The sequence below is a fragment of the Centropristis striata genome, chromosome 20 (assembly GCF_030273125.1).
Source record: "Centropristis striata isolate RG_2023a ecotype Rhode Island chromosome 20, C.striata_1.0, whole genome shotgun sequence".
Classification (NCBI taxonomy): Eukaryota; Metazoa; Chordata; class Actinopteri; order Perciformes; family Serranidae; genus Centropristis; species Centropristis striata.
The window spans coordinates 20,490,114-20,514,357 of NC_081536.1; the positions used below are offsets into that span (position 1 = coordinate 20,490,114).

Sequence of the window (24,244 nt, forward strand, 5' to 3'; positions counted from 1 at the left end):
TAAGTAGGATTAATGTGAGCAGGAGGGTCAGCGAGGAATCCTCTTAAATGAGCACAAAACTGTGAAGTTTATCTGACGTAAGAAGATCAACAAGAGAATACACCTGCTGAGTTACACTTTCTCAGCAAAGTGCTCTTAACACTGACAACAGAGCTAAAATGACAGATGAACGGCGGCTATACGGAGCCGTGCATTCCCCAAAGAGAATAGACCGTGTACAGTATGTATAAAATATTTATTATGAATAGTACAGTATGTCACAGTTCATAACAAAGAGTTCCCATTGTGCTTGAAATAGTTACATTTCTCATCACAGGACGTGTGTGAACATAGAGGCATGTGCATATTACGGAAACCATACACCAAACTTTCTTTCTTAAGAATCTAAACATTGCAATATAATTTGTGCATATATATATTTGTGTGTGTGTGTGTGTGTGTGTGTGTGTGTGTGTGTAGGGTTTTATAACTAGGCAGCTTCTACAGCTGACCACAAAAATAGTTCTGTGTTTAAATCGTTTAAATGGAGGATTTTTCTCTGCAGGCCTGGAAAAGGAGCAATGGGGCAATATTATGAAGGCACAGTTTTGCATGCTTCTCAGTAGCAATCAAAGCTAATGTTAATAATATTAGGGTAAATGTAATGGAGTGGTAGTGCAGTGCTGCGAAAGGTTTTTCTATACATTTCTCATCGTTTTGACCTTTTGTTTATAAATGTTACAGCACAGAACTACATATTGCTTTCAAGGATCTTGTCTCTGAGTTTTAGAGTGCACCTACATCCCATTTTAGTCACGCATATTTATGGTGTTGGTAAAAAATTCAGACACTTGAAACAGGCGTAGGTGAGAGTACCCTCCACATGCCATATCTGTGTTGTTGGGCTGCATTCACATATCAGAAAAAAATAGATTTTTGGCTGAAAATGTCTTTTTTTTTTAGACTGATTTTATAATTAGAATTAGTCTGATGTAGTTCTGATCTTATTAGCGTCTGTATAATGCAAAGAAATTAAAATAATTGTAAAGTGGAGAATATTGTAGCTTCAACAAAAACATAAAAGGAAAACAAATTTAGGCTTAAGATTCATAGTTTAAAATATACTTTACAAATATTACCAATTCTGTCATTCATCTGTGTCATTGGTGAAGGTTATTTTGGCTAAAATTACAATATTCTGCTGTGAACAACTTCAAAGAAAACTATTAAATTATCGTCTGTTGAAGAAAATAAATATTATTGTCCATGCGGGTTTACTGTGGTTGAATCACATGAATAATAATAAAAATGACAATCAGCACCTCAAAATGATTTAAAGTCAGAGCAGGGAAAAAAATCCTTAAAACTTGTGGTAAGAATTTTAACAAAGATTTACATCTATGTCCAGCATTAATATATGCTATGATACTAAATCTTTTAGTTACCTCAATAACATTTTGGGGTTTGATGTATTTGTGTAATCTCCTCAAAGTCTTTTGAATAACTTACAGTACTGTGCAAAAGTCTTAGGTAGGTGTGGAAAAAATGCTGTGAAATAAGGATGCTTCCAAAAATAGAAACGTTCATAGTTTATTTTTTTTATCAATTAACAAAATGGTGTGACCACCCTTTGCCTTCAAACCAGCATGAATTCTTCAAGGCATTTTTTCACACCTGCCTAAGACTTTTGCAAAATACTGTATATCAAACACAAGAGTCATCACTTAAAGGAACAGATCATTACGAGGCTTGTAGCAGAGCACTATGATGTGGTAATCGATTAAAAGTTTTAATAGGATAAAAGTTTAAGACACTGTCATTCTTAATATAATAACTGGAGCAGAGGTCATGTAATGTTTATATAATCACATTTTAGCAAATTAGTTGTCAAAACGTACATAAAGACTGTGCCTACCATTATATCATGCTGACTTCCTGTCTTTCTCCAGCGTGACTTCTCACACACTGTCAGCTCTCTTTTAATACACCTTCATTAGATTTCTGAACTGGTGTGCAAGCTTTATGAATTCTCTGTGATAAAGTGACAAGTCATTGCAAGATGATTTCAGTGTTTTTCCCCTCTGCGAGATCAAAACTCTTTTGTGAAAGCAGACCCATAAAGACCCACAAACACTGGCTCTAAACCAAATGAGTTTTCACTTCTGTGATGACATGCCCATTTATATTTAACTAAGCTGAATTTTTGATGGAAATGGAGCCACAGAATGTGTTGGGAGAGAAAACTCTCAGCGCCTTTTCACTCTCAACTGTGTCCATCTCAGCTCGTCTTTTGTCTTGATAAGAGGAAAGGCATGCAGGGCACATAAATTATCCATATGGATAATAAATAATATAGAATCATGGTTATTTTTTTGCTGTGCTTGATTCAAGCAGAGCAGTAAAACTCCTGACTGCCACTTGCAATGAATTTATTCTGGACTTCATTAATTTAACAGCAAAAAAAGGTTTTGATTGTTTCAAAAATGAGTCACATTCACTGAAATTATGAGATTTTCTTACATTATTCATTGATTTTAGAGCCTCAGCTGATGTTCTAGCCCACAATTCTACTTCTACAGCTTAATGTGCATCATTATTGCTTGATATCAGAACTTGCGGCTCTGCTTTACTTGATGTTTGATGCATCTTTTTCTGTGGACTTGTTAGGGTTCTGTAATGTGTGAATAAATGAATGATTTCAGTTACCACAAAAATGTTTTTTAACACATTTCCTCCCTCTGTTTTCTCACTTTATCCCTCATACTCATGTCTATTCTCAGGATGGACCCTTCCATCAAACTAACAATTTACCCACCAGAAAGAAGGGTTGTTGTTTGTATAATATCTGAAGCAATCCACAACTGGAATCATTCTAAACATGTATCCTTTATGGTAAAACTGAAATAGTTTCCAAATGTAATTCAAATGTTTCAACCTAAAGATGAAGTCTCAACATTTAACAACATTTAACACACACGTATTGTCTACTTTTTTCTGAACTGTATGTTATTTATTTTGACTGGATTATTCTAATATCAGTCTTTGAAAGCATCAACTATTAGTCTGGCAACAACAATCATTGTAGGGTTCTGGTATGTGTATCCGAATATCTGAATAATCTGGAACAAACCATTGTTTTCACTGTAATTTGCAACTTTAGACACGTGAATAGAGTTGGAGTTTAGAGACGACATCTATGATCAGATCACTTTTCTGCACAGGAAAGCAGATGGATAAAAAAAGCTAATAAAAAGCAAAATTGTCACCAGACAACATCCGATGGGTTCTGCGGTTGCATTTGGCCACTTTTGCTCTCCACACGATGTTTATGAAGATCATTCTGCCGAGGTCTGGTGTATTTCAGTTCCTTAGAAGGCAATTCTTGTACAAAAAAATAATAAACAACACTTTTTGGAAGGTGGTTGCTTGTATATTTATTTTGAAAATGAATTTCTGCTGTCCGAGCACCCAAGAGTCTACAAGGAGGTGCATGTGTTGCATTTAAGATGCATTTAGGGAACGTTAAGTTTGTAGAAGCTGGAAGCAAGAAGATATTGGTCTTTAAAAAAACAAAGCGAGTCCTGGAAACACTTCATTTAGAACATTTTCATCATCCTTGTCCCTTATTTATAGTCAGTTTGTATCTAGTGTCATGATGGGATTATATGTTTGTCTCCAGTGAATGTGAAGACAGACGCACACATTAAGTCACGCATGCTAACTGGTGTAACAAATGTAAAAATGTACCTCAGTGGCCTTTAAAGGCAAAAATCATCAGTAAAACAGGTTCCAGTGACTGACCAGATCTGTTTGCATTTACAAACCTGCACTTTAAAGTTTTATTTTAAATATAAATACATTTCAGTTTATAAATATTGTGCAAAAGGGCATTCATAACTATGTTCTTGGCCGTCTTAAAATAGGATAAGGGGCACAGCCATTACCAGTACCATCTGCATCACCTAATTATGCATCACCAAAGCTTAAAATGCACAGCTCTCATACAATATATATGTCTAATGTGTGTGGTTTTAGTGTTTATATATGAGAATAAGAACAACTAGATATCAGGAAAGATGGATAACTTGATCACTGCTGTCTTTCATCGAGCCCGTCTCTCCGTGGTTTATGGAAATGATAAACTCTGCTGAGAGATGTCTTTGAAAATCTGATTGCTTGTTGAGTTATCTGCTGTATAATTCATAATGATCCTGGCAGTTGATTTAATAAGAAGAGTTCATCAATTGCTTGAGGAAATTACTCTGAGACTGTTTCAACATCTGGAAAGACTGTCCGCTCCCACTGTCATGGTGAAATAACGCAAATGACTGGCTGTATGTGTGTGCGTGTGTGTGTGGCCTCAATTAATCAAAAATGCACCATCTGCACTTTGAGGTCCACGTCTATTTTATGCGACATGCAAAGAATCTCATATAAATGATTTAATAACAAACCAGTGGGTCATGCTGTTTCTATGCTCCTCCCCAACAGAAATGCAACTACGCTCTTCTGTTTACACTCTCAAAATCGAGATAGAATGAAACCGCTCGAGCTATTTTTCCACTATCGTGCGATGGAAAAATAAATCAAACTTATGTACAAACATAGAGCTGTCAGTTTTTTGTATGTAACCTCCAAGAACAATATCTGGGCTACAACCTCGACTCCTCAACGCAAACCGACGGTACACCCCTGATGAAGGCATGTGCGTCTTAAAGACCACACAGTCACCTAATCTAAATGGTCTGCCTGGTGCAGCCTCAGCTATCCAAGTAATCTGGATATTACTGAATTCCAGCTGAGTTCACAGTTAACCTGATGAGTTAAACTTCCATCCCTCACGAGAAGATGTCCTCTTTGTCCAGTTCTGGTGAAGCAGGTCTAGAAATGTCAAAAAGTGGCTGTGGGGAGCCCGTACTTGATCTCCTCGCTTTGAGGAGCTCAAGTGCTTCTGTGAGTTGCGCCTCCAGGCCGGACATTCGCACATTCAGGCTCTTAAGGTCGTCCTTCAGCTCCAGCTTGAGCTCCTGAAGCGAGGCCTGGAGCGTTTGCTCCGGGATCGGGTAGAAGGCGTGCCTGGTCTCCGGAGGCTGGACGGGACTGCGGTCCTGGGGCGTCATGCGGAATTCACCCACTTTGTCGAGGCGCAGGTCACTTTTTGTAATGCCGCTGTCACATGAGTCCGTCTTCTTTAGAGACATCTGTGACTCGAGCACTTCTGTCCGTTTGGGTAAAGTCTCCATGGATTCAGCTTTAGACACTTTGTTCCAGTTGTCCGCTTTTGCCATGGACTCCTTGAATCGACCCCAGCCTTTGACCTTGGCCGGTTCAGAAGCCCGGCCTCCGACCAGAGAAATGACAACTGGCACTTGCAGCTTGGCCTTGTCTGAGGGAGCGCAGTTGGGGGTTGCTGAAGATGAAGGCGTTGAAGATGAGGGTGTTGCTGGGCTTTCTGTCACCGTAACGATGCTGGTAGTTGCAATGGCGGTTTTAGCGATGGGGAGGTCCACGTACACAGGGCCCTTTTCTATATCATGGACATCTAGCTGTGGTTTGTCGGGCACCAGGCGGGCTTCCTTCTGCTGCCGGAAGCGCTGGAAGAGTTTACGAACTGGGTGATCTGGCGGCAAGTTCAGAGGGGCTTCGTTTTTACGTCTCTGTCGCTCCTCTTCCTCCCGTTTCACATCACTGATCTTTCGGAAGACGATCTACAAGAGAATTTAAAGTTCTTATGACACCATCATCACAACCATCAGGTTTGTTTGGCATGGTATGAATGAAGAAATAATCTAAAACCTGGTCAAAGTCACTTAGATGAACAAGTGTATCTTTCTTTGATGATGATTGTGTAGTTTGTGTGAGGAAGAATTTGGTAATGTTTCAAAATGTGTGTGCCTTTGTAAATGTCACCTTTTGAGAGGCTATTCCCTCGACACAGAGGGAAAGTTCATAGCATGCCTCTGGCTTCTGGGGGTGAAGACACGCTGTCAGACTGTTAGCATACCACACAGCTGCTAATGGACCACTTTAAGCATTTTATTACTGCTTTTAGCTTTGCAGTTTATCTTCTGTAATTTGGGTTGATGTTTGTGATCAACATGTCTGTAACTTGTCTCTTAAAAACAACAAGCCTATGTCTTCAATTAAAGACCAAAAGACAAATTCACATACCCCATATTTTTATGTTTTGTGGAAGTTTTTGATGTAATGTATTAGCACTAAATAACATCTCCCATGAGTCTGATTTATAGATTTGCTTTAAAAAAACGTGTCTTGTTGTTTAATGTTAAAAACAAATAATTGTTAATCATGATAATTCATTTTTTTTGTCTTGGAAATAGGAGATTGGCAGAATAATCCCAATTCAAGCTCATCTTGCTAGATATTTTCATATCAGTATCACATGATTTATAAAGACTGTGTGGTATGAAGTCGTTAAAGTGCCATGGACGAAATCAAAAAAGATACTACAGCATGTAAAGAGATGCATTTCTATGAGAAATCCCCTCTGTTGGAAACAAAATGACATAGCTAAAAGCCCTGGCAAAAACTTGGACTAGACACCTTGGACTACTGACACTGACTGTATCTGCTTCTGATGACAAAAGTCCAGATGCCGACAGATTCTGCCTCAATAAACGGATAAACAATATATATTTTAAAGAGATTACTTCTCATTAAAATTTCAGCAAAAAAATAAGTATTTCTGTAGAGAAAGAGTACGTATGGACAGAAATCTTTGCAGAAAAGCTGATTTAAGAATCCCCATTTGCAAATACAATCTCAGACTAGGAACAGAGGCCCTCTGTGTTCATAAGAAGAGAAGTAAATTATGTATTCACGACAAAGAAATTGGAAGATTTCTGATAGCTCCATGTTCAGAAATTGGGTCTTTTTTTCTCATGTTTTTGTCATCTACTCTTTCTTTTGTTCTGATTCTGATATGCAATAAACACAAAAGCAGTCATCATTTCTGAAACATCAATTTTCCCTCTCAGTCTCGTAGCGACACTGTTTTCACAACTTTTCACTTAACTTAAACCGGATTTTCCACGTCGGAAACACAACTTCCCGAGGTGCATTTGAAAGCAGCATTGGGCTCCTTATTCAATCCATGCCTGGATTTCCCCGCTGTATACATCCAGAAAGTATTGGACCCTGGTGAATAGTGAACTTAATGCAGCAGATGAAATTGCCTCTTCATATGCAGGCAATTCAATCTCATTGCACTCTCTTGGGCTCGGCTAACCTTACTGTGAATGAGATAATGATTGGTAGCCACACTTGAGTTGTTGATCACAGCTGTGCATTTCTGAATGAAGGATGCAAGAGTGGCTTTGATATAAGTCGGCTGTTTAATGGAACTGTGTCTTTGTGTTGTTTAGCTGGGTGTGAGCTCATGTCCAGTTAGATGCTAATACATTTGTGTTATTTATTTGAGCTAATTTACATTTTATCTAAAGGAATTGTGTGTTTAATGTTTCTTACAGCAGCCACATTTTGGAAAAAAAACACTTCTTTGGTCTCCCTCCGATTGTAAGATAAGAAGATCGATACCACTCTTGTTTCTGTACTGCCTGTTAGACTACATTCACACTTAAAATCTTGGTGCTCAGTTTAGATTTATCGCTCTGATCTGATTTTCTTGTTTGGCTTAGTCACATCATTTTTAAAATGTCGTCAATCTCAGATCCCAGTGTGAATTGATCACAGTCCTGAAATTACCTGAATATGGAAAAGAACAATAAGTGATGCACCAAAGACTGAATGAAGAATGGATGACACATTTCCATGTCCTCCAGCGTATAAAAGTGAAGCCAAAATATCCTACACAGTAGCTGCCATCTTGCCCATTTGGAGCCAGAGTCTGCACAGTAGTGATCGGGTTACATGAAGACTTTTTGCTCTTTTAAACAACACAAGTTTAAAACAGTAACACAAGCATGTATTTCACATATAAGCATAGATGGCATAATGCTAAACATATTTCCTATTTAAAAAGGTCAAATATAGTCTATCTATGTGGGCTGGACATCACATTCTGGCTGTCAGATTACAACCATTTCACAGCCAAATCAATCAAAAATCCCCTTTTTTTTTAAAAATTAAACAGACACATGCATTTGCTCTTTTTTAGTAATAATGTTATTAGTATTTTCTGTTTTGTAAGAGATGCTCTGACTGGACCATTATTGGACGTGGAAGTAACCAGCACCAGTTCTAACCAGGAACACAATGTCACCGTTGGACCAGTGTTTGCTGGGTAGCTGTATCATTTATAAATATTTTTCTCTTACTACTCTGTATCACCAAGTCAAATTACTGTGTACTTTGACGAATAAATACATTGTGTTCCTGGAAAGTGCTGTCCCATATCTATTTATTCCATTTTGAGCCCTTACAGCATCTCAAGCACTGCACAGTGACGTTAGTTAAGTCTCTGAGGGTTCAGGGCTTAAGGCCTTAGGGTGGACATTGCACTTCACCCTATCAATCTTCTTATCTAACTTTCAGCAAGAACGTGTGTTTTTCCCGAAAAACTGTTCCTTTAACATGAGCAGCGGCGGTCGCTGTAGGAACAAAGAGACTCAAAAGCTTTTCATAGCAACAGAAGCTGCAGACAGAAAAGCAGTCATTGTACTCGCCCACACATATTACTATGTGACCTCTGAGAAGCAGGGTGCAAAAAACACTCACAGCAATTATGACTCATCAACAACATAAAAACAGGACGTCCACTTAGAAGTTCAAGCTCCTATTAAAAATAATGGTCTGACCAGAGGAAGAGTAACAGGTCAAAAGGAGTTGAAAAGCCAATTCACTTTATTTTGAGAACAACAACACAACAGCTGTATACGTAGAGTTATGTATACAGCTGTTATATATTGCATTAATTAAAACTTTTTCTTTGTTGGTGTTATTTCAGAGACACTCACCCTCTTTCGCAGGTTGTAAGTGAGCAGCAGGTTTCTGGAGAAGTGGTTGGAAAACGCCGTGTAGAACTCCAGCACCTTCTGCAGGGCGTCGCGTTTGATGACGTGGAGGTCGCAGTAGGTCAGAGCTCGGACGTTGGCGCAGGCTTGAGCGAGAGTCACCTCTTTCCAGAAAACATCCCCAAATACATCCCCCTTACCTGCAGAGAGAGGACACAATTTCAAGCAGGTCATGCACACTTTAATACTGTTGATAAAGCATTTGTTAAAGCTTTATAGATAGCCTTTTATGAGAGCAAATTTTGGGTTGCAAAGGTGTAAAAAAAAAACCCCATAAATTGCAGTTTTTAAGGCAGGTCTCATTTTCTAAGGAATGTACTGAGGTAAATCTTAGAAATTCTTCTATTTTAACTGCATTTGCTACATTTTGTTGCGTTTTTTTGTGAGAAGTGTGTTTTTCTTGATTTATTAGGTGTCTAAGCTGGCAAAAAGGCGGTCCTAAAAAAGGCATTTTACTGTCGTACAGGTAGGGCTCATTTAAACTACTTAATATACTTTTATGTGGTTTAACTTCAGAACATGCATATTCATTTTAAATTTATCATATTCTTTCATGTTAAAACTTGACCCGAAAAGTAATCAAATCTGGCAGTGGACATGCAGCGGAGTAAAAAGTACAATATTTGGCTCTAAAATGTAGTGAAGTAAATGTATTAAGTTCCTTAAAACTGTACTTAAGTACAGTGCCTGAGTAAATGTATCAGAATCAGAGAAACTTTATTTGTCCCTGAGGGGCAATTCAAGTAAGCCAGAGCAGCAGTTTACATGAAAGTAGAGAATAAGTAAAATAGAAAAATATATAATAAATAAAGTATATACATCCTCGCAGTGTCCAAGTTATGTAGGATAAAGAATGAACTCAGTTACATTCCACCACAGCTTACAATACATTATTAACCTTTATATGCAGAATGTATTTGTATTAAATATAGCTTGTAAATGTAGATAAAAGCCCATTAGATCCTTTAAGAAGTATATCTAAGTGCTCAACATGACGTAATTTGTGCCGCGCAGTCAGAGATGACCAAACTAGTGAGTCATGAAGAGAGAGCACTATTTAAGTGTGAAAGGCTGAATGTGACAGTAAGAATTATAACTGTTAAATATAAAGTGATATGACTCAATGTTATCAGCATCTAAATCAAGAGCCGCTGGCAGCTGTAATGTCAGAAAGTAGCAGGAATTTAACTTTGTAGGAGAAGTTTTAAGACAACGCAGCCTATAAAAAACTTATAAAAGCAATAATCAAACTATCTCTGATATCCAGGTGAGTTACAATGATTAAAAACATCTGCAGGTCCTGTTTGAACCGCAGTTTTAAAATGAGAAGTCATAGGATTAATTGAATGATCCGTCTTGTTTGTGTACTTCACATGTTGTGTCTGTTCTACAGTGCCATTAGGCTAATGGTTCATAGTAGTAACTTGTTTATCACTTCAGGCTAGATTAGTCTCCACCGGGGTCAATGGTTTTAGCCTGACAGTATATTGATTGTTGCAAAGAGGATCCGATAGCAGGTTATTGACGAAAAACGTCCGAGATGGTATCACTGGGCCTGCCAGAGCACGCAATCTATTACTCACTAAATCCATTACTTGGCAAATTAAAATGATGAAGTTTTAAAAAGGACAAACTCTGCTGGGATTTAACCAGGCCAGCATAAGCAAGAAAAAGGGTTATTTATTGATAAATAAAGATGCAGCCTCCGTTGTTTGATCACATCAAATTGCAATAGAAGAAGAACAGTGCTCTCAAATATTAGAAATGTCAGGGGAATTAGCAATTGGTCCTGTTCTGCCCTCATCAATATGCATTAGGCCTTGGTTAACACAGTTTAGAGCCCTTCATAGAGTAGACAGCATCCAGATTATACCCGAAATCCTCCAAACAACACGCCTGTGTCATTTGTTCCATTTTGAACATCTTGTTAACGTGAATTATCTGCAGTTTCACTGGGTTTAGGCTAAAGGTTTTTCCCTGCTGGCTAATTTTGCAAAATGACAAGAGACCAGGGACCAGTTATTAGATTTATTTTCTTTTTTTTCAATATTTATCAGATAAAATTAACATTTCAAGGTCTTAAACATTTTTTTCTATGAAATTCCTTTCTTTATTTTTCAAATTGACTGACTTATTAACTACATTTACTTGATACAAGGATTGACACTCAGGCTTGGTGTAAGTATGAAAAAGGCAAATTTAAATTTGCTCATTTTTGATTAAATTTCGTTTTTACAAACTTTTAACATTTGCAGTCCTTACTCATCTTTGCCAAGAGGTAAATCCAGCTGCAGCAGCCCTGTGCAGGTCAGGTCTTCCCATTATTTTTTTGATAAGCAAGCTCTATGTTTTGTTTCTTTATGCATTCTGGCACTTCATTTACATTTATTTTGGAGGAAGACAGTCTCAAATTACACTGTTATCAGGTTGAAAAGGGTCTCATTTTACCGGGACTGACAAGCCTTTGTTTTTTGTAAGTAAATACTCTTGTTTCTTAATTTGATACATACTGTTTTTAATTAAACAATGTCCCAACTTTTTTGGAAGTGGGGTTGCATATCTAGAATCCAAACCATATTTAATATGTTACAGAGGATTCTGTTGCAAACCGACTACTGTCCAAAACCTCAGTAATCCTGAGAAATCCAGTGTAGTCAGAAACAGTTTGCAAAGTGAAAAAAGAAGGCTTTTAAGCAGCAAAAATCTGTTGTTTCTATGATAAACCCGTTTAGTTTGACTGAAATATTCTTCCACAGTCATCACTTCCATATTTCTGGTTGTTAAAGTGTCTCTAAGGTAACAAATTCAGACAGAAACAAGACACCAAAGCAGCACATCTGCACTTTAAATACTTGCTTGATCTGTCACATTTCTTGTAAAACTTAAGAAATCTGTAACTTACGTTCTTAAAAACCTGAACAGGTCAACAGTTTGGGGAATGGGAAGCCCTAACCACCTCTTTCATGAAATAAACATAAGTGGTGCGTTGCATTATTAATTAAGTCAAAATGCTCTGAGTCATTTGGTGAACGGATGTGCATCAATGCACCATGAACCGTGAAAAAAAGGTACTCACCTAAAATGGCCACCACCTCGTCATCCTGAATGACCTCCAGAGACCCTGACACCACAAAACAGAGGCTGTCCACACTTTCACCGGCGTGGTAGATCAGGTCGCCCGGGGCACAGTGGATGGTCTGAAACTCCATGGCAAGTGCTCTGAGGCAGCCATCGCTGGCCAGCCGGAAAGCCGGGTGCTCTTTGAAAACCTTCCGGTTCAGATGAACACAGATATCTGCTCTCATGTCCTTTGGACAAATCTGCAACACCTGGAAATAAAAAAAAAAGAATATTGAGAAGATCTGTATGTTGATTTTTGTTTTGATCACATAATAATGAAGAGAGATTTTTTTTTTAGATTAGGACGAGAATAACCATAGTTTGCTGTATTTCCAGAGAACGGCATCACTGCGCTACATATTATCATAAATAGGTTCATATGATATCCTACGAAAAGTAAAACACTGGAATTTGTACAATTTCCTACAAAATATTTATTTATTTATTTTTTTTCAGGATAAATCGTGTTTCCCCCACAAGTCAAGGAAACATTTTATTTCCGCAACTTTTTTTTTTTTCCCTGATTGGACTATGGTGATCTGCTTTTTATGAATGCACCTGACCAGTGGCTAAAGAAGTTGGATACTGTTTACCATTGTGACTTACATTTCATGACTGGCTGTGGGCACCATGTACACCACTGTACTTTGTATGCTGCTGCTAAATGGCCATTTTTGTATGTTTGCAGATCTTCACATTGGCTGGCTTTTGGTCAGAAATATCTCATGTGGCTAATTCCCTCTTATCTGTGTACGTACATGTGTAGAAGCCATAATCAGTGCACTCTCACAACACTACAGCGTGTATGTGCTGTTCTCTTGGCCAGGTCACTCTTGGAAAAGAGATTTTAATATCAATGAAACTTTTACCTGGATAAATAAAGGATATCTACATTTCGAAACAAAACTTTTTGGTTAGGTTTGAGGTTAAGAAAAAAGAAATAAGTTAGAGAAAGACTTCCGTAGATAACCTCCAATTGCAAACTACTGGGACACAATCACCGGTCTTCCACTCTCCTGATTAAAAGCTGAGGTTTGTTTGATCCATCTGCACACTCTATAAGACCCTATATGGCTTTTCTACTGCGTCAGCGGACAGAATTTCATAGGCAAGCTGCAAATTCCTTCATGTTGTTGAACCGCTCATCAGAACAGCCTGCACTGTTCCACTTGACAGCCACAACAACGAATATTTGCATATGTTAACATGGTTTTATGCATTAAAATGCACGTGGAACAATTCATCATCAGTCAGCAATAAAGGACTCTGGACTGCTTACAGTGTGCAGAGGGTGACGTCACACCCGCGGGTGCGATTCTTTGGGTATAAGCCCCAGCCGCCTCTCTGCTGTGTGTCACTGAGTGGCAGCATGTTGTTTTAGTACACCTAATCAACAGGATGCCAGGCCGTCGCAGGGCTCTGCCTTTAAAACAAATCTCTTTGAAGATGAATGTCAAGCAAAGAGGGATTATATGCCATTTTTAGACCCTTTAGTGTGGCCTGAAGCCAGACAAATAAATAATACATAGATGCAGTGCAAGCATAAAGAGGACACAATAAGTATCACACATTTGATTTTGCCACAGATTTCAAAGTGACAAAATCCCTAACGTATTTGAAATTATGTTTCCAATTTGAGGTGAAATAATACAATTTTTTTCCATGATTGGATTTTGGACAGGAGGATTTAAATGGGACGCAGCGATATGGATGCTCGCTGGCTTGGAATCAATCAGAGCAGCACCGGTTCAATCTATCTGCTGCCAGCTTTAAATGTTTAATTTCCACACACTCAAATCATTTCAGCATCATCTGAATTCAGCAGGATGGCTGGTGGTAACTGTGCCATAAACGCCATACCACTGACTGCTTCTCATATTAGGTTGCTAAATTTCCCCACAGAATAAACTGACAGATTTTACAAAACTTGTACATATAGTGATGTTCAGGGAGCGTCACTGGAGAAAAACTATGCATAATATACAATATATCGTTCTGTTTATATATTTTTTATAAACTGCAAATTATGCTCATTCAATTTATAACAACCTTGCAAAAAACACACATATATATATATATACTGTATATATTGGAAACTAGCAGTAATCACACTATTGGAGAGCCATTAAAGGTAATGCAGTGTGACGAACCTTTTCGGTGTCTATTCCCCGAGACATGGACCAGGTGGAGGCAATGTAATCCATAACTCTTTCACTTAAGCCCTTGGGCACCTGGTAGAGCTTGAGGAAGTCCCGGACGCTGTTAATCATCTCATGGTAACGATTTGTGTTGGCGTACATCTGCTGGAAGATTGTTGTCACGTTACCAAAGATGGTGGCGTAAAGAAGTGCTGCGGAAATACAGAGGAGGAAAGATAAAATATTTTAATGTTTTATTTTGATACAACATATATATATATATATATATATATATATTATAGATATAGATATAATCAAGCTGCTTGAATAAACTAGAAGATTGGTAAATTGGTATTGAAATTTGTTTGGATTTAGAGTTTGGCTCAACAACACTAAAGGTAGATCCTGTGTTTTTTTTGTGTTTGTTTCTCAAATAATTCTGTGGATTTTTAAAGATTTGAAAGCTTGAAGGAAGAAGCTTACAAACCCCTCATCATATAATACTGCAGTACATTTTAGGGTTGGATATGAAAATTTCCAAATCAGGGTTTAAAATTGAAGACACATCTCAAATGTAAACATCATAAATCCTCCAAAACTGTCTTTTTAAGAAAAAAATCATCTCAAATGCCTAGTTAATGAAGACACACAAATCTTACAGGGACAAAAGTCTCCTAAACTTGACTCACAAGGACATGTGTCCAGAACATGGTTTACAATGAGATAAAAATCTCAAATACCTAGTTTACAAGTACACAGACATCTCAAGTCTCCACAGCCTGGTTTACGAGGATATAAAAATCTCCATAATGGGTTTTGACAAGACAAAATAAATCTCCAAATCTGGCTTCATAAGAACATAAAAATCTCCAAAACTTTACAAAACTTGCAGCCTTATGTCACATCACATGACATGCAGTGGCTTGCAAAAGTATTCATACCCCTTGGATGTTTCACCATTTTGTTGCTTTTACACATGAAATCATGGTCGATATAATTTGGCCTTTTTAAAAAGAATTTGCAAAAAAACCCTCTTTAATATCGAAGTGAAAACAGATTTTTACAAAATAGTATACATTTATTCTATATATATATATACCAGTTAAAATAAATGATTGTATAAGTATTCATACCCTTTAAAGTAACTGAACTAATTCAACAAAGTTCCAGCTAGTTGATGCAGCAGTGTCTCAGTTAGTGAAATGGAGATCACTTGAGTACAGTTGATGTGTGTCAAGTGATCGTAATATAAAAAAAACATGTGTCTGGGAGGTCCAGTCTCTGGTTCACCACTATTCCTGCTACAATTGTACCATGCAGACAAAAGAACACTTCTAGTAACTCAGAGAAAAGATCATTGAACAGTAGAAGTCACTTTTTTTCACTTTGATATTAAAGAGGTTTTTTTTTGCAAATTCTTTTTAAAAAGGCCAAATTATATAGACCATGATTTCATGTGTTAAAGCAACTACAGAGTGAAACATCCAAGGGGTATGAATACTTTTGCAAGGCACTGTATTGTTTGTGATGAGCATTTTAATCACGTGGGAAATTAACTATTACTACTCAACATTGCCTCCAAATAAAAGGCCCAAATGTTTCAAATAAAAGGTAAAAATCTAAAAGTAAAGCTTCATAAGGAGTGTGTGTGTGTGTGTGTGTGTGTGTGTGTGTGTGTGTGTGTGTGTGTAAGCATCCATCCCCATGCAGCTACATGGTGCTAAATAAGGATACCTTTTAACTTGTCTTGTGATAGAAGAATTAAAGATGGAGTACAGCAGTGCATCTCTGAGGTGGTTGGGTGGTTGAACTGGTGCAACAGCTGGCGTGTGCGTGGATCAAAGCTATCAGATGTCTGCTGCTCCGTGTGTGTGTGTGTGTGTGTGTGTGTGTGTAGTGTAGTGTTCTCTTGGCAGTGGAGCCCTAATTAGCCCTGCTAGAAGGGACGGAGAGGAAACATGCCAGCCACACATTTCAATTATCCTCAGATGATGACAGTAACCTGTGCATGCGTTTGTTTGTGTGTGTTTGTTTATTTCACAGCGCACAATCAAAGTGTTGAAAAACTGCACAGGGAATAATACTAATTAAAAAGCTCTCAAAACTCCTCCAGGGGCGAGAATAACCACAACTTTCATCCTTTCATCACCATCGCTCGCTTGTACAGCCATTTTATCGAGCATTGCAGCACGGTATGATATTCTTTATCATCAGGCTCTTTGTGTTTACACCTTTTTTCAGGCATCACAATAAGCACAGATACATTACAGTCTGAAGCAGTTAAATCCAAGATAATAAGACAATCATCTCCTTTTGAAGTTGCCAAAGTTTTTGGGATGACTGCTACCTCAAGCTTTAGTGCAGATGGCAACGCTCACTTCTCTGATAAGCAGAAAATGCTGCAACAAAGGAAACCCAACCGTTCCCTGTGGAGTGGTGCTTCATCTCGTCCCCAACATCGCTCTTTACTTGCTGACGTACACAACTTCGCTGCAGCGTTGCTCGGCCAACAGCTGTTTTTTTTTTGAGGGTAGTTAAAAGACAGTTGTCAGAAATTCAACCCCCTAGGCCAACAGTTGCTATAGAAACAGGACATATGTACAGTGCACCCCTTACCCGTGCCACCCCCCCCCAATCCCTCGTCACACTGTGATCTTCTACTGCCAGCTCCGATCCAGTGCTGGTGGTAAAAATAGAACAGTATCAGAGCATCCATATTTCATAGAGAACAGCCATGGACTACAGTAGATTGCATCTACAACTGAATCCTCCTGAGGCTGTCTGGTTTTTTAGATATTTAGATTTGTATCTCACAATGAAAATTTTTTGACACAGACAAGTCTGCAGATGAGTTTTGCCACTTCCCCCCCGAGAGTGTATTCATAAACCCGAAATGGAGAGGAAGGGGTGGGGGGGTTGGGGGGGAATCATGCTCTCGTTGAGGGTTGAGATTGTGGCTGAAAAAAAGTACAATGGAGGTGAGGAGTGATTGCAGAGGGATCAGAGGGAGCACTGTGCAAAATTGATCGGGCGGTCAGTTATTGCTTCGAGGTGTTGCTCTCCTCGTGCAGTCACACATAATGGCACGGTGCTGTACGCTGAATTATGAGCCCCACAAGCAGAAGATACCTTATAAATGATTAAAATATAGAGATGTGGAAAAAAGGGCAGGCTCAGAGAATATGCCTCCTTCCTGGCAGATTAGATGTTTTGTTTTTGAGGGGGCTGCAGGTTTCCTAACTGAATTGTAATCCAGTCGTTGTTTGTCTCAACAGCAAAACCGGCTGATTCTGTGTTTTGGTAAACCACAATAGGTTACATAAATAGACATTGCTTGTACTGTCAGATAATAATGTATTTGGTGGTAGTTTTATTACCCTTATTTCAAAACACATACATTTTTGCAGTCTTAAAAACAGCCCAAAAAAACACTAGAATTATTAAAAATGCTCCACTAAATTCCAGCCTTCAGGGAGAAGCTGTCTTATTCACTGTATCAACTTATTTTCTGAGGCATTTCAGAAAGAGTGGAAACTTGTGTGAGTGACGCATCACGCTCCAGAAAATCTCAATAATTCAGCACGATATCACACAGAAGACTGAGGTAATGAGTCTAATGAATACAGGAATAACAGAGCTCCTGCTGCACTGTATATGTCACTGTGTTAGAGTGGACTGAGTGGAGCTGACAGCCGTGTTGATGAGACTGAAACTGAAAGTGGTGAAAGCTACATGCAATAGTTTTAACCAACTTGAAACTCATTGGAGCATTCTAAATGTTACATTGTATGAATGTCACATACACTCACTGGGCACTTTATTAGGTACACCTTGCTTTAGAACTGCCTTCATTCTTTGTGGCATATATTCAACAAGGTGCTGGAAACATTCCTCTAAGATTTTGCTCCAGATTGGCATGATATCATCAAAGAGATGCTGCAGATTTGTCGGCTGCACATCCATAGTGCAAATATCTTGTTCCACCACATCCCAAAGGTGCTCGGTTGGATCAGGCGGCAATCTTCGTGTCTGTGCATGGAGGCCAACCAGAAAGTGCCTTAAGCCTGCAATCCACCGAAAATTCCAGCAGGGGGTGCTAAGTTTGGCTGCAAAAGAATTCTGCCCATTCATTTCAGTGCAAAATTTGAAAACTTCTGACTTGATTTATTACCTCAGAAAAAATTTCAGGACAACAATATGTTCTCAATCACTAGTAAAAAATCATCTTCAAGACAATATGATGTCAATAGTTCTAATAATGGCCCCATTTAGAAGAAAATAGAAGATAAAGAATCGTATGATTTGGGGCGTGGCTACAGGTCACTGACAAGGCGAGCCGTCACCAGGAGAGAAGCAGAGCAATGCGTATCCATGGCAACGTGTCAATAAAGTTATATATAACTTAACTATATATATAGATAGAAAAGAGGACATTTACCGATTTGGTCTCATAACTTTGACCCTTTCACACTGTATTTTCACTTAATGACAGTTTATTTGAACGTTTTGTTCAGTAAAAATGTCTTGTTCAGCGTTTGGTTGGACTAACAGACACTCCAAGGAGTCGCTGCTCAGTTTTCTGAGGTAAGAAAGATACATTTTGTTTTTTGCTAGCCAAAACTAACATCCCAGTTAATGCTCGAATTAATGCTAGTGAATTAGCAGCGCCTTCTCTCAGTCGGTTGCTGGTGTAGAGAGGCTGTAGTCAGTGTCGTCAGATCCCTCTAGCTCCTCCACAGTCCAAATATGGTCTGCTCCGCGTATCGGAAACAAGATGGCGACCCAAGATGGCGACGAGTATAACGCTGAACTCGAGGCTACCAACGGGCAGTCCACAAACCAATGGGTGACGTCACTGTGACTACGTCCATTATTTATATACAGTCTATGGGTTGGATAGAGATCTGGTGACTGTGGACGCCATTGGAGGGCAGTGAACTCATTCTTGTGTTCAAAAAAAAACATTTTGAAATGATTTGAGCTTTGTGACATGGTGCATTATCCTGCTGGATGGAACCATCAGAAGATGGTGGTCATAAAGAGATAGACATCGTCAACAACAATACTCAGGCAGGCTGTTGCGTTTAAACCATGCTCAGTTGGAACTAAGGGGCCAAGCTTTTTTGTCTGAGAATACTCAGACAAAAGCTCTCCAAGCTTCCTTCTATTTTCTTCACGCTGTTCGGTTTAGTCTCCCTTAACCTGAATAAAGAAGGGACGATGATGATGATCAGTTGAGAGAGTCATGGTATTTAGGTCCCGCCCATACTCCCACATGCCTGACACAATCAAGGTCAATCACAGCTGTCAATCATGATGTTATACATCCTCCGCATCAAATAACCATTTAAAACCAAACTTATTAGAAAAAAGAACACTTGAATATACATTTTTGCAGGATTTATGACTTATACTGCAGCCAGAAACCATATACAGTATTCTTATTAAGCTTGTTACCTTGATGTAGTTTTTAAATTGACATATTGCTTTGATACAACAAATGGTTGCAACAGCTTACGTGTCAACTAAAAATAACGCTGGAGAGATGGAGATATGTGAGTCACTACTTACTGGTTAAGAAACGCCAATTAAATCTGATCCCAGCTTTGTGAAATACACTTCCACAGGGGCAAGAAATCATTTCTTATATGAATATATATAAATAAATCTGTTTTGTTTTTTCTAAATTTAATAAGGAATTAACTATGCCACCATCCATTATCAACAATGTTCACATCAAAATGCAACCACATTCACCTCCTGAAAAGTCACGCATGCATTCAGCACCTGTCATCAATGAACAGTGTTTCAGTATCAATCTCCCATATCAAAATGAAATGTTCATACAGTAGAATACTGCAGGTGAAAATGAGAATTAAAAAATTACATTTATGGGGTGGTCGGTAGCGTAGTGGGTTACGCAGGCGCCCCATGTGTAGAGGCTACAGTCCTCGCTGCAGCTGGCCCCGGTTCGGACGGCCGCGGTCCGAGTCCCGCATCGGACGGCCCTTTACTGCATGTCATTCCCCTCTCTCTGCCCCCTGTTTCCTGTCTCTCTTCAACTATCCTGTCCATTAAAGGCATGAAAAAGCCCAAAAAAATACATTAAAAAAAAAAAAAATACATTTATAAAATAAAGTTGTTCCCAAAAACGACATGTGCTTTGAGCCATAAAAAGTGTTTTTCATGGCAAAGTGTTCATGTTTTGTTAAAGGAATATACTGTACAATGGGTTATAGGAAGTGAAAGTAAACACAGGACACTGTCAATTCAATAAAAAATGCAGTCAATCGGTCTGGCACTGAAGTATATTTAACCTGAGCAGCTTATTCTGGAGTTACAGGAGAGTTGGAAATATTGCTCCGCTAATCATCTGTAAAGTTGTATTTTCTTAACTTGGATGGCTCTATTCATAATTCATTTATTCACCTACCTCAGTGGATTGTGGCTTTAAAGAGCATATTTAACTTCTCATGTATCATGAATCTGCTTCCCTGGAAGAAAGATAAAACGCCTCCACTCACATCCAATCATCATCATGGCCACTGCAAAGATTTTCTCTCCGTCTGTCGTCGGGGCAATGTTGCCGAAGCCGATGCTCGTCAGGCTGGTCATGGTGAAGTACAGCGAAGTGATGTAAACAGAGTCCTTGTTTGGGCCGCCCTCCCACTTCCCTGAACCGCTGGCGTTGAAGCGGTACGGTGTGCCCACCGTCTCAGCCAGCATGAAGAGCCAGCTGTCTTCCCGAATGATGTTGGTTTCCTCATCGATAACCTCGTAGTCACCGATGCTGAACCTGGAGTGTGGAGAAGCAGAAATAGTCAGGAAATCAGTTACGATTACAACAACAGTGAAAAATCCATCAAACATATCACATCAAGACACCAAAACCTTGAGGACAAAAAGAGAAAAAGAATGCTGTTATTAGAATTCAAAAACTTCAGATTTCTATATCTTCAGCTATTTCTGGATACTGCTGAGAATGATTTTTTACAATCTTATAAATGCTGTAGGTCCCTAGTTTATGGTTGTAACGTTTCATAAGGCTGTGATTATCCTCGAGGTCACAGCAACTCATTTTATACAGTGAGGTCGAGATTCAAAAAATGCTCTCAGTGCAATTAAATGCTACTACGGGGACTCACATCATCACATGGATAAAAGTCTCAGCCTTCCAGTCATATACAAGTTATGTAATTCCAACAGTGTTCTCCTAAAGGGGACACTTGTTTCATTCAGATATCTTGAGGTTAGAGGTTAAGGGAACCCTTTAAAAATGGCTTTGTCAGTTTTTGTGGCGCTAAAAAATAACAGCCTTACTTTGGAGTTTTCACCCCCTTAAATTCCTTAGATCTTTGGTTTCATATAACAGCAATAGATATATTATATTATATACAGACAGTTTCATTCAAAATCTATTTTAGCGGCAAAATAGGTAAAGCTAGACTAAACAAAATCAATCATTTCGTGTAGATTTAGATTTTCTGTTCTTGATTTTCCGATATATTTCTCTTGTTGATGATGATTTAACTTTTCTCAATTCATTGCCACCACTCATCAATGTGACCATCAGCCACATAAACAACCTTGAGAGAAACAAAACTGGAGATATTTTATTGCTATCTGAGTCTGAGGTGTTTCAGCTTCATTTATTCACACTTGACTTTATTGTCTGGGCCAATAAACAATGTTTATGCTGTTGGTTCAAGCCTCTCGTGAGATTCCAACTCCCAGTTTTTTCACCTTGAGAATTAACATACAAATCTTGCATATTAACATTGTTTAAACCACGTAGACGTAATGTTGTAGTTATGAATATATTACTTGAAGATGTCTTGAGGGATTTATGAGGGATTGATCAAGTGTTTGCAGTAACGTGCAACATTAAAATTCAATCTGTGAAGGAAAAAGTAGTTATTATCAAGTATCAAACACATTTCGCCTGTTTTTTAAATGTATGCAGGACATTAACTTGTCATAATGGCATCTGAGTGTGTGTGTGTGTGTGTGTGTGCGTGTTTGTGTGTGTGTGTTTTCAGACGTCCTTATAAACATAATAAATCAACACATGATGGAAACTCAATGCTTCCACCACACTTGCCCCCTGTAGAGTAGATGATCTGATTATACTTTAGAGTCTTGCGCGCCATAAATTTACATATTAATGAGGAAAAACTAATTCTCTTGAAACCACTAAAACTCTTTCTTTCTTTAAGGGACTGAAAACATACAGTTCTGATGTGTGAAAACAAGCATGTTGACAAAAAATAACTGCTAATTAATGCATTAATTAGTCTAATCAATGGCCTCATTATATTAATTGGCTCTGCTGTTGATGAATCACAGTGATGGCAGCAGTCTATAAGAATGTGTTATGTAATTTATATTCACAAATGGAGTTACAGCAACCTAAAACATTGCATGTCTGTTTCTATCCCCTTTTTGGCAGCTGATTTATTGCATGTATTTTGGAATTCTGGGGGAGTCAGTGGGTGTGGGAATGGCTATAACTGTGAGAGCTTTTGTATATGTATGTGAGTGTATTTGTGTTGTTTCGTTTATGTTCTGTATCTTTTTGTAGGTTTGTGTCAAGGATCCCATTAAAAACAAGATTGCAAGGGACTTATCCTTCAAAATGAAAGTCTGTAATGACTGTATAGGGATGGCGACTCAAATAGTTATTAATTTTTTATTTCTTTTTTTAATCAAAAAGTTTATGCATTTTGTCTGTGTTGCGCATAGGTTCGTCACTTTTCTGCTTGCTTACAGCGCTGTGAAAATGGTGCGTTACAACCATAGACTGTATAGGTTACAACTGAGATGCAGCCAAACTAACAGTCAGAATGACAGCTTCTGATTGGTCAACACAGCCTACAAAAATTCTGACCATGCATAAACACCTGTCCCGCACAACAGAGTTCATCACAACTCAGTTTTTTGTCCCACTCTTTGGTTTTTGTGATATTTCTATTTTGGTAAAACAGCGCCTACACCTTAGCAGAGTTACAGCTCAGGCAGAGAGTGGTACTGCAGCACAACACACGGGCTTGAGGCATAAGCAGTCAATGACATGATAAAACCGTCAATAAAACAAGTAATTCAATGATTATGAATCACCGCAACTATGAGAGGTCCTTGAGCATACAGCCATAAATGTGCATAATGCATATAATGCTGACTGGTCCAGTATTATGTAAGATTAGCAGCAAACAGCTGTGGATGGACAGACGGACATGTATGTGACAGACTTACCAGATGCAGGCCAGCCAGTGGGCAGCCAGTCCAAAAACACACACCAGCAGGACCAGAACAGCTGCCCCATACTCAATGTAATGATCTAGTTTACGGGCAACTCGACCCAGACGGAGAAGCCGGACCACCTTCAGTGAGCTGAACAGACTGCTGATCCCCTATAACAGGATGGAGAGAGGACAGAGACGGGAAGAAATATTAGATTTATACAAGACAAAAGAATCATTCCTTTCTTTCAAGTTAAAGTTGAAAGTTAACCCAACATGGTTCTGCTCGAATTAACAGAAACAGTTCCCCCTTTTCAGTAATTATAAACTCTAAACATCCAGTACATAGTTTTATGTTTTATACAGTATAAAGTAAATATAGGTTTTCATTGGTATACAGTATTTGGCAGCAAGTATAATTATCATATAAACAGGAAATATTTTCTAATAAGAGCTATATTTTTCTTTATTGATATTAATTATCTGTTTATACACAAGACTCCACAAATGGGTGCCAATAATAAGCAGTATAGTATGTTATAAAACATTTATTAAATGCTCATGTATCTGGACTGTGGGAATAACGTTTTGCGGAATACATTGTTTTTGTATAGTCCTAGTTTTTTGTTTCAGTAAAGATGCAAGTTAAAAATTGTCATTCTATTTATATCTACATCTTTGTTCGTCCATATGTTGGGTTTGTTTCATGATCAATGAGTGACTTGGCTGCTGTAATGCTCGCTGCAGTTTCCCACTGGGATTAATAAAGTGCACA

The 24,244-nt window shown here is 38.4% G+C and overlaps 1 protein-coding gene across 1 annotated transcript in view; it reads right to left on the reverse strand.

The window, feature by feature from the left end:
• Positions 1–1,629: 1,629 nt before the first annotated feature.
• Positions 1,630–24,244, reverse strand: part of kcnh1a (potassium voltage-gated channel, subfamily H (eag-related), member 1a) — a 44,807-nt gene continuing 22,192 nt past the window's right edge. Inside the window, exons 8-13 of the mRNA XM_059358915.1 lie at positions 23,483–23,640; positions 20,755–21,026; positions 14,243–14,442; positions 12,049–12,301; positions 8,916–9,112; positions 1,630–5,687 (exon numbers count right to left, since the gene is read on the reverse strand). Coding sequence (XP_059214898.1) covers positions 4,818–5,687; positions 8,916–9,112; positions 12,049–12,301; positions 14,243–14,442; positions 20,755–21,026; positions 23,483–23,640 — 1,950 coding nt within the window. The 3' untranslated portion in view covers positions 1,630–4,817. The remainder of the gene's footprint in view (positions 5,688–8,915; positions 9,113–12,048; positions 12,302–14,242; positions 14,443–20,754; positions 21,027–23,482; positions 23,641–24,244) is intronic.